The sequence below is a fragment of the Balaenoptera ricei genome, chromosome 8 (assembly GCF_028023285.1).
Source record: "Balaenoptera ricei isolate mBalRic1 chromosome 8, mBalRic1.hap2, whole genome shotgun sequence".
NCBI classification, from domain to species: domain Eukaryota; kingdom Metazoa; phylum Chordata; class Mammalia; order Artiodactyla; family Balaenopteridae; genus Balaenoptera; species Balaenoptera ricei.
The window spans coordinates 25,688,396-25,700,416 of record NC_082646.1 but is presented as its reverse complement, the minus strand read 5'-3'; the positions used below and the strand labels follow the sequence as shown (position 1 = coordinate 25,700,416).

General features: G+C 37.1%; 1 protein-coding gene across 1 annotated transcript in view; it reads left to right on the top strand.

Annotated features, from left to right (window-relative positions):
• The window catches only part of ELMOD1 (ELMO domain containing 1), a 50,930-nt gene extending 41,926 nt beyond the window's left edge, over positions 1-9,004 (top strand). The window contains exon 10 of the mRNA XM_059929342.1: positions 8,483-9,004. Within this exon, the coding sequence (XP_059785325.1) occupies positions 8,483-8,655 (173 nt within the window). The 3' untranslated portion in view covers positions 8,656-9,004. The remainder of the gene's footprint in view (positions 1-8,482) is intronic.
• Positions 9,005-12,021: the final 3,017 nt, after the last annotated feature.

Below are 12,021 nucleotides of genomic sequence, written 5' to 3'. Positions count from 1 at the left end.
CTGAAATTCCACTAAAGTTAATAGAAAGGGATTTTCCTAAGAAAGCATAAACCCACAAGGATAAAAATCAGAAACAAAGCAAGGAAATCTCATTTTGAAAGCTGGAAAACAGATTAAGTGGTAAATGATTTAGTAGTCTTGAGAGAGCAAATCCTTAACAGGTGGCATGGAAAGGTAAGAAGCAACCTGATTTATTCCACAGGACTCCCCAAAAGGTTCAAGAATTGGGAGCATTAGATATTTCAGAAATGAGGGTTAACATAATAAGACCAAAAATAGCAAGATTGCTTGAAAATACGTTAAGAAGCTCTTAGAGGTTTAAATCCCCTTCCCCAGGAGACAGCTTCTGTCCTTCCCCCTCCTCAGCAGAGGCTGGTGTACTTTACAGGGAGAGAAAAATAAAGAGTCTCTGGTCTGATGAGAATCAGGTACAGCTGATGGCAAACCATACTGAAAGTGATGATGAAGACTGAGACCCAGGCTCCTTCTCCTACCCAATTCCTATCACTTTGGCAAGAGACTGACAAGGGCCTTCTCTGAAATCTGAACATCCCAAGAGAAAATAGCTGAAGATGCTGACCTCTGGGTCTCCTCAGTGAAGCAGCCCAGTCATATCACTCTACAGTCATGCTCACCATCAACAAACCCTACCTACGTGCTCAGAGCTTCCAATCAGCTTTTAATCCAGTTGGCTTTTTATTTAGTAAAAAATATTTACAGGTAGCCAAGTATTACCAGATGTTTGAGTGTGATGGTTAAAAACATGTCCTCAAATTCTTTGATACTCCTCCCATTAAAAGGTAGGTTTTTTGTTCCTCTCACCCAGCCCAACTGGGCTGACCAGTTGGTTGACCAAGAGAATAAGCAGATTTGACACTATGTGACTTTTAGGGCTACATTAGAAAAGTCTTTCATCTGTGGATAATGAAGATGTGGTACATGTATACAATGAAATACTACTCAGCCATAAAAAAGAATGAAATAATGCCATTTGCAGCAACATGTATGCAACTAGAGATTATCATACTAAGTGAAGTCAGAAAGAGAAAGACAAATACCATATGATATCACTTATATGTGGAATCTAAAATATGACACAAATGAACCTACTTATGAAACAGAAACAAACTCATGGACATAGAGAACAGACTTGTGGTTGCCAAGGAAGAGGGGTTTGGGGGAGGAATAGAGTGGGAGGTTGGGGTTAGCAGATGTTAGCTATTATATATAGAATGGTAAACAACAAGGTCCTACTGTATAGCCTGGGGAACTATATTCAATATCTTATGATAAACCATAATGGAAAAGAATATTTTTTAAAAATGTGTGTATATATATATATATATATATATATATATATGTATAACTGAATCACTTTGCTGTACAGCAGAAATTAACACAACATTGTAAAACAATTATACATCAATAAAAAAGTTTTTTTAAAGAAAAGGCTTTGATCTAGAGATCAGGGATTGAACTGCCTTTGGAAGCATGAGCCACCATGTAAGGTATCTTATTCCTCTGTGTTGTGAAAAAGTCCAGGACATACAGAGCAATCATATGTAGGTAATCTGACTGACAGTAAAGAAAGCCTCAGACATGAAAGAGAGTCTAAAACAGGCAGAAATAAAGCCACTATAAAGAAACAGAAACCATGCAGAGAGAAGAAAACTTCAAAAATATGTATCATTAATATCCCCAAGAGATAAGAGAAGAAATTGCTACTATGAAGCAAGAACAAGGTGCCATAGAAAGAGCATTCAGAGAATAAAAGAGTGTTCTTAGAAATTAAAAATCAGATAACAGAAATGAAATCTCCAAGAAGGATTAGAAGATAAAGTTGAAAACTTCCAGTAAGTATAGATGAAAAATAGAAAATAAAGGTTGAGAAATTAAAGGACCATTCTTGGAAGTCTTATAAAAGGAGTGCCAGAAAAAAGAACAGTGAAACTAAGGGGAGGGAATCAAACAAATAAATGAAGAAAAATTTTCAGAACTGAAAGATGACTTTTCATATTTAAACTAGTAAGCACCAGGATAATAGATTAAAATGGATTCACACTCAGGTCCATATCATTGTGAAATTTTAATACATAGGAAAGAGATGATTCTAAAAATGTCCAAATCTGTCACATAAAGAATTGGGAGTCAAGATGACATTGGATTTCTCAACAACAACACTGTATTCTAGAAGAGAGTGGAATAATGTCTTCAAAAATTTAACCAAATATTATTTAAAATCTAAGGGAATATGATTTCCAATTTTGAATTCTATACCCAGTCCAACTTACCAATTAAGTGTGGAGTAGAATAAACACATTTTTTTGAGTGCAAGGTCTTAAACATTTTACCTTCTTGTACCTTTATAAGGAAGCTCCTGAAATATATTTTTCCATAAAATAAGAGAGTAATCCTAAGAGGAATAAGTGAGGTACAGAAAGCAGGAAATCTATCAGAGAAAAAAGAGGAGAGAAGAGAAGAGGGGAAGGGAAGGGAGGGGAGGGGAGAGGAGAAGAGGGGAGGGGAGAGGATAGGAGAGGAAAGAGAAGAGAATCTTCAAGATGAGGGAAGTCAAAAAATCAAGCAATGGAAAATATGTTATTTAGAGCTATGGAGGTCAATAATCAAAGAATCAGCTGGAAGAGTTGAAATGCTGTTTTAAGGAAGCAGGAATTAGGACAGGAAGTGTTGCTGGGTTTTCGTTTGCTCTTTGTAACAAGACTTATTAAACTATTTGACTCTATGTATAATTTGATGCTCAACATAACTAATTATTAGCGAAATACAAATCAAACTACAATGAGGTATCACCTCACTCTGGTCAGAATGGCCATCATCAAAAACTCTACAAATAATAAATGTTGGAGAGGGTGTGAAGAAAAGGGAACCCTCCTTCACTGCTGGTGGGAATGTAAGTTGGTACAGCCACTGTGGAGAATAGTATGGAGGTTGCTTAAGAAACTAAAAATAGGGCTGCCATATGACCCAGCAATCCCACTCCTGGGTATATATCCGGAGAAAACTATAATTTGAAAAGATACATGCACCCCAATGTTCATTGCAGCACTATTTACAATAGCCAAGACATGGAAACAACCTAAATGTCCATCAGCAGATGAATGGATAAAGAAGATGTGATATATATGTATATATGTACACACGCACACACACACACACACACACACACACACACACAATGGAATATTACTCAGTCATAAAAAGAGAAGGAAATATTGCCATTTGCAGCAACATGGATGGACCTAGATATTATCATACTAAATGAAGTAAGCCAGAGAAAGACAAATATCATATGATATTGCTTATATGTGGAATCTAACAACAACAAAAAAATACAAATGAACTTTTTTACAAAACAGAGATAGACTGACGACAGACATGGAAAACACACTTATGGTTACCAAAGGGGAAAGGTGGGGAGGGATAAATAAGAGGTTGGGATTAACATATACACATTACTATAAATAAAATAGATAACCAAGAAGGACCTACTGTATAGCACAGAGAACTATAATCAGTATTTTGTAATAACCTATAAGGGAAAAGAATATGAAAAAGAATAGGCATACATATGTATAACTGAATCATGCTGTACACCTGAAATTAACATTGTAAATCAACTATACGTCAATAAAAATTAAATAAAATAAATTATGTTTAAGTTGAATGAAAAAGCAAATTTTAAAATATATACATCTTTATGACTTGTTAATGGAAAATGTAAGTCCCCTACATTTGTGATTACAGCTCCTACTTTGACAACTAGATGATTATATTTACTCCTGTTAACAATTCTGACCATTTCCAGCAAATAATATTGAGGTTTTACTACAGATCAGATGCTGTGTTGAGGAAGACAGACATCTAAACAAATAATTAAAACACGGTGGGGGAGAATTTTGTTATTGAAGAAGTAAAATCTCACTCAGTCTGGGGGTCAGGGAAAGCTTCCTAAAGCAAATTCCACTTTCCATGAGAACTGAAAAATAGGTAGCAGGAAATATAGCAGTGGTGGCCTAGTGGTCCAGCGAGAGGGAGTGGCACAGGCAAAGGCCACAAGACAAACAGTGTGGTGGATTCAAGGAATAGAGCATAGGATTTGGGGTGGGAGGAGGGGTGTCTAGAGATGACAGTAGTAAGAGCAGGAATGGGGAAGGGGGATATCTTGAAAGAGTTTTGTAAGCCTTTTGAAAGAGCATAAACGTAGATAAATAGGATCCCTTGCTTTGTTTCTCTACCCCTCGTACTTAGCCTATTCTATAGTTACCATGCTCCTTAGGGAAGCCAGGGAAGCAATTCTGAGGGAAAATAGAATGAGTTTAGTTTTAGGTATACCAGGGGTGGGTTCCTTTTTGGAAATAGTGGGCATTCTAATGAATAGTGGGCATTATAATATAAGGTTGTGGAGCTCTGAAGAAATACAAGGGCAGATTTGGGATTCATTAGCATTAAGGAGAAAATCAGAGCCTACAGTGGGGAGCTCTTGCAGGAGAGACTCAAAGTTAGAATCATAGGAATTGACATATAAGAACAGGAATGTTTGTTTTGTTCACGACTATATCCACAGCACAGAACCTGGTACAGAATAAGTGCTCAGTAAATATTTGTTGGATGGATGGATGGATGGATGGATGGGAGGCAAAAATATTGGCTGGTGTCCTTTTCAGGAGAAAGGAAGTCTAGTTACTCTGGAAAAATTTGGCATTGACCTGAATTGATAGGCTTCCAAGAGAATCTTAACCTGGGTGAGTAAGCAAGCAGTGGGATTACTTTTTTTTTAAGGCCCTCACCAGGTTTTAGAAACAGCAGCAATCCCGCTGTGGATTGGGGTGAGGCAGAGGGACTCAGGCCTCTCTAGAAGAAGCAAACTGTGCCCTGAATTCGTTGTTCATCTATCAGACATGATCAGTTTTGCACCTCTTCTCTGTAATATTCTTGCAATTACCTGTGTCCTTGTGTCTCTGCAGTCTACTAACCGAATGCAGTGAAGCAAAACCAAGACACATTCAAGCAACAACAAATATGCTGCAGTCTTGGGTTGGAAAGCCAAATTATTATTCCAAACAGGTATTTCATCTAGGTGAAAGAATATAAGAATATAATAGGTCTATCATTTTGACTTTACAGTATTATTCAGTGAGCACTGCCCTGCCAAGTCAGTATGCTATGAAAATCACATTCAATCTAAAGCTCCACTGAACAGGCAGCTGCACTGAAATAAAATAAGGTTAGGTGTAGTGAGCAGAAGGAAGTACAATAGCAAGAAGAGAAAAAAGAATTAGTTTTTCTTTGACCTTCAAAAGACGGAACTATTCAGTAGGAATAAGAACCAGAAAAAGAGAGTACACTGGAAAAGGCAGCTGATTTCAGGTACTGGCTTCCAGCTTCCAGCTATAATTGTGTGATTGTACACCATTCAAGTATCTCTTCTAAACCCAATGTCCTCATCTGCATTACCTATTCCATAAAGCTGCTGTAAGAATTAAATAAGAGACTATAAGCAATACCCTGACCCCTCTTTCCTCCCTCTGCTCTTCATGCCATTTTGTTAGCTTCCTTAGCTAGCAAATCATCATCTGAAATTGTCTACCCTGGTCCCTCTCCAGGAAACTGAGAATTGGGGGGCATAAGAACTCTACCTTTTTCTTGTACCTGTTACATATTTGTTAATTGGCACATGGGCCAACTGATCAATTGGCCAAATGAATTTATGAACACTCTGTAATGTTATATAAATGAGTGGAGTTTTATGATTATGATATGTACCCTGGAAGCCAAGCCACCACTTCTACATTTTGATTAAAATCATGTTATACAGTGTCTAATTATTTTTCTGATGGGATAGAGAGAGTCCTAGGGAATCAGTTTGCAAGATTTACACCTTGACTTTTGTAGTCTTGAGAGGAAGGAGAATGGTGTTAGATTATTAACCACTCCTCTCCCTTCTACTCTTCTCATAGCCTGTCTTTTAAACCTTTCAAAATGTTTTCCTGTAGTTGCATGTAAGGTAGAAAAATGGTGAAACCAAAGGGATCTGTATTCTTCTAAAACTCTATGCTACCCTAGATCACCTCTAGAGTGAGTATGTACATTGTGGAAAGTGAATTTCTCATTAAAGTATTTTTCACAGTGCCTACATATTATTGTCAATAGGGGTAAATAACTTATTAATCATGAGATACCAATGAGATGCTTTTAATTCATCAGTATTGGAAACCTGACTCTATATACAAAAGAGGTCAGGTATGTTTATTTGAGCTCAGAAGCAAAGTCAGGAAAATTGTGTGTGTATTTTATATAGCAAGGAAAAAGAAATTATAAATGATCATAGATTTTATTTAGAACCATAAAAATTATAACATTTAGAAAGAAACCAAGGGAACTTAAAAAGAGAGCATCTTCTAAACCAATGGATCTCAAACTTCAGTGACATGAGATTCATCTTACTAAACTGCGATGTCTGGTTGAATCTGGGAGGGTCTTCATTTTTTACAAGTACCTCATGCCATTCTTGGGATACTTTAGGATAGATAGATGATTGAATTCTTTTGGTTGAATAATATACTGAGATGAGAGGAAAGAATTTCTGTTGGTGTGTGCTGAAGCAACCAGGATGATAAACAGACTCCAAGTCATGGCATATGAGAAATGGTAAGAAGAAATGAGGATGCTTAACCTAATGGCATAAAGGGCACTTCAGATACTTGAGTGGGAGAAGGATTGAATTTTTTCCAAGAAATATGGGGCAAGAAATTTTGGCCCAGTGTGAGAAAGCACCTCTAAAGAATCAGGTTCTTCATTCATGGACCAGGCTAATGTCAGTGTTGTCATCAGAAACGTTCAAGACTGGGTGCTGCCACAGGGAATCCAAGCATCAGATGGATCAGAGACAGATGGATGGCTCCTGGGATTGCTGATACCTCTGATCTGGGGCTTCTCTGATATGGTCACGTTCTCACTACAGTGGCAGTGGGCCCTGGCTGGTGTAGCCCAGAGGCATTTGGGTGAGGGTTGGTATGTGTTCCCATCTGAGATGTTAAAAGCAGTCAATATGTTAACTTGTGTTAACACAGATTAACAAAATGTGTTAATGTGTGTAGAGAGCCCAGAGGCAGTCCAAGCCTAGAGGAAATGAGTCAACCCAAAGAAAAAATAAAATAAATTCTCTCTCTCCTTACTACCCTTCCTCCTATAGTTGAAGAGAAAGACCGTATACTTAAAGATGTACAAGCATACTTAACAATGTAATGAATGAGTAACCAGGTAAGTCTGTGGAATTAGACTCACATCTGGCAGTGTGTGTTGGGGGTAAGAAGGAAGTTCATTTCTAATTTTGTATTACAGTGAGATATGAATACAGGCTTTAAAAAATCTGCGTATGGAACTATGTTAAAGGTTATCCCATAAGTAGCTAGTTAACAGAAAAACAACAGCTATTGAATTTCTTTTTACTATTAGAATTGAGTATATTTGTTCCAAAGTTTTCTTCCCCTGCCCTCTGTCATCTCTGCTGCTTACTCCTTCCCATGAAGGTGAAGGGCTAGGATTTAAACCAGGTTTCTGGCTCCAGAATCCTTCCTCTGAACTATCTTCTACTGCCTTCTAATGTTAAGACAAAGTAAAGCTTATGTAATGTTTGGTTTCCATTTTTCTAACTAGTATTATTTCCTTAAATACTTTTTTTCTTATTATAGAGACACTTGAGCTTGCTTTTGCTTTACTACATGCAAATACCTATTATTGTCTTTTAAAAAGCTATTCACATTTCAATTCTAAATGAGGCGGGAGGGGTACAGTGGGGAAACAATACGATAAGTAGGTTCTCATATCAAATATTTAACATTTATTCCAAAAATGTTCCCAATCCACATAACATTTTTGAGACAAAAAAGTATTTGAATATGAAATTATGCTTCAGAGCAAAGATGTCTTATTAACAATTGCATATAGTTTAATGACCACTCTATTGTTCAGAGTTGATTTACAGTTTTTATTGTCTCAGAATAGATTGTCAGAATGCATTCTTTTGATTTGTCAGGGTAATTTAAAACTTTACTCAAATCAAATATCAAGAGAAAAAAGGCTGAGTGGAGTACTTTTGAAAAATCACACCATTGTGTTAATTTAATCAGGCAGTGAAGAATGAAGTAGTTACTGTCAACCTTTCAAAATATGTTCCAGTTGTTATTCATATTCTAGAAATGGCAGAATTGATTTTTCTTCCTGCTTGAGCAGAGTGAGAATAATTCTAGGACCAATTGCAAAAATCTTGCAGGTTGGTAACTTCTACTGCACTGGTTTTAAAAAATAATTTTAACAGTAGTATTTGCTGTATTTTGATCTTGTCTTTGAGTAACATGGTTGCTGTTAGTTGGTCTGACATCTTTTTCAGCATTCAGGGTGATTTTGAATATGATTAAAGATTTTTTCCCTTGCATTCTTGTCACTGTCTTATCTCTAACAGGCTATTTGATGCACGAGTTTCATAAGTTTTGGATTGAAGAGGACCCCATGGACATAATGGAATTTAATCGTGTGCGGGAGAAATTCCGCAAGAGGATCATAAAACAGCTGCAGAATCCAGACATGGCATTGTGCCCACACTTTGCTGCCTCAGAAGGTTTAATCAACATATAATCACCCACACTGGTTTTAATGGATACCCCAGGACAGTGCCTCATTATTGTGTTAGATCTCTCCTTAGGTCCCAGCTCACACACTGAATGCACACAGTGATTGTATGCATGCCTGTTGGTACAGTGTTTTCATATCTTCATCATAATTACCAGATCCCCAAATACCACAATTTCTGCAGTATCTGTCATCCAGTGACTGCTCATATTGTGGCATCATGCAGTGTTACATCTTGCCTTGACACCTGGTATGGAGAGAGTTTTCTATTTTTTTAAATTGGCTTCCTCTCCCTCATAATTTAGTGTTGAAGAATTGTATTTCTCTAGCTGTATTTTATATGTAAAAGATTTAGCTGAATTTTGTTCTGTGAAAGCCTTTTAATTTATTGATATGTTTCATGACTATAGCTGCTAGCTCTTCAAGCCAGGTTCATGCTTGGACCTCATTCTAATAAAGTATGACTTGAAAATAATACAAACAGACACATGATAAGACAAATCATTCTTGCAAATACTGCTGCACTTCATGAAAATGTAACGAGGCTAACAAGAAGCAAATTTAGGTAGGTGCTGTTTTTTTTGAAGTACCACAGAATTATATTGTAATTTACCCCCAGTTGTCATTGTGGCATAGTCATCTGGACATCAAATTATTTTATTCCCATAATTTTACTGGCTTGGATGCCTAAATATGTTTATGATGCTTGGAGCCTCAGAAAAGAAGCATGCACACTGCAAAAGCTCCAAAAGCTTTTTCACTGTCTGCCTCTTGCTGAACTCAGAGTTACACCCTGGCACTGTTCTGATCCAGGCATCTTTGCTTGGGGCACTGAGTGCTGTCTGGTTTGTTGTCTATGTCAAGAGGTAATATTAAAAAACAATTTGCAAGAAAATATGTTGCAAGAGAAGAACCTGAGCTATGTCATTCTGTAATATTTCTTGAAACTAATGACCTTGTCTTTTATCAGTGGAAGAAATAAATTGCTTGGAAGGAGAACAAAATCAAGTCATTTCAAAACTGCTTAAAATCATTTTAAAAACCATGATTTAGTTTGGAATTAATTATGATTGTAGTCTGTTGAATAGTATTTACCATGGCATTTCATACCCATGGTGTTTTATACCTTCAGGCTATCAGTTTTAGTATTATTAGATGTTTGTGTACTCATTTGCTTATTTAAGTGAATTTTGAGTACTGCCTAACTCAGTTATGAATAAATTACATGTCATTCTACTATAATGTATAGTGGATTTCATTTTAATATTTTTGTGCTTGTACAGCTTCTGAATATGCAGATATGTGAGTGGGTAGAATGTCAAAGACAGACAACCTGAAGCTGTATATAAATCATGCCATCGTTCAGAGTAATCAGGTGTGAATTACAGTATGTCATGTCTGAGAGACTGCTTTTATTTAACTAATCTTGAGGCCTGGTGTTGCTTTAATGAAAGAATAAGATCAAGCTTTTTCTTTGCATCTTCCTCTGAAGCCTGATTTGTCTACTGCTAGACAGCTGATGTAGAAAACATTAAGGTGCCTGTTGTTTCCTGGTCCATTCTAGCTCCTCTGGGATTTTGCTGTTCTTTCCCTTTCAGCTGTATGCCAGGTGGCAGGATTTTGCATTGCATCTTTTATAGCCCTGTGTCCTTTCTTAGAATGGGGAAAGGAAGGAGTTGGTTAAAGCATGATATATACCATGAGTAGTGACAAGAATATATATTCCTCTCCAGAGTAAGTGAGAATTTGTGAACCCAGTAAATGGCCTGTCTTGAGAGCCCTGAATTTGCTGTAGCTGCTATATATGAAGGTGTTCTTCCATGTTCAGTACAGCCTTTGAAGCCGCATGTATGCATTGCCTCTTCCTATCCACTATGGTCCTGTGTCACTGACATGGCTTGATAATATGTGGCATCTATACCAGCTCATGTCTCTTCTGTTCAAGTAGAGATAGTTGATGGTAACAAAGCTAGGAGCTTTCCCTCCCAGCTCCTTGAATGATTTCTCTCTATTGTATCTTAACATGGCTGCACAATTTTAGGATGAACAAACTCTGCCAGCTCCTTCTAGTTCTGAGTATTATTAGATTTCTTGTTTGCATCTCTTTGTGGAAGATGCATTATATCCTGTAATATGAAGTGAGGTGAGAAAAAGAAGAGGAGAAGCTTTCAAGCCATTAAAAAAAGTGTGATGTTTTTGTGTTTTTCCCTTGAGAATTTTTAGTTTGCTTATACTTCATTGAACAAGAGTTGACCACTTAAAATGTAAATTATGTAGCATGCTTCTACCAAGTTTTTCAAAATACTACTTGCTATGATAAAAACACATTCCAGTTTGCACTACAGAAAGAAAACTCTTTGAAGCACCATTTCTGAAAATTATGACTCCAATCTGACTTTCCTTCTCACAGTTCTTGTTATTGTACAGAAAAAAATATTTTTTGCTTGGTAATGTACCATCTTTTCTATTTGAAATGAAGCTTAAATATATACCAGACCTAAAAGATAGGTCTGGAAGATATATCTTCCAAACCAGGACACTTTTGAGAGAAAAAGAGGATGTTGTTAATAATTTCTTTAGGACAATAGGGTGAACTGGGACAGTTTGAGGAAACTGAGATGTTAGGTGACTGAGAGACAAAGAGACAGACATAAGTAGGGATCATCCACCCACCACTCAATTAGACAAATGCAACCTAATTTCTTCACTTTCTAACTTCTGGCAGGAGAAATACATCATAGGGACATAGACATTTTGATGTATACTACCCAAAATCTTAAAGACCCATCAGAGTTATGGGCTTGGTCTGAGATGGAAGGTCAGCTGAACAGGCTGGGCTTATAGGAAGTCAGCAATGGGGAAATAAAACCTGGCCATCAAACTCCATGGCCACAAATTATCTTGATCCATAAACATAGGGGGCCATCCAAACTGAACAGGAATGAGGAGGGGATCAGGGTTGGTGGAGTGTGGGGCTAGGGGATGGGAGATGGAGAGAAGAAAAAAAGAGACAGACAAAATGGAAAGTGTCAGCTAGGCCCATAACAACATCTAGGAAACTTTGAGCTGTAGTGACACGTACTCCAACAAAGCAGTGCCTCTGACTCTTCAGGGAGCTTGACAGAAGTAACTGCTCTAATCTAGAAACAAAATGGCAGAAAAGCAGAACAAAGTATAACATCAAGTCCTAGAAGATGAAAGAGATACTGGTATGGATTCCTTTTCAAGAGCTAACATTTAGTGAGTTCTCATGCCATGTGCCAGGACTGTGCTAGCCGTTTCCTTGCATTATTTCATCTCCTCAACAACATACAAAATGAGATTGCATGCTTGCTTTTCTAGACAAACAGGCTTAGAGATTTAAAATATATT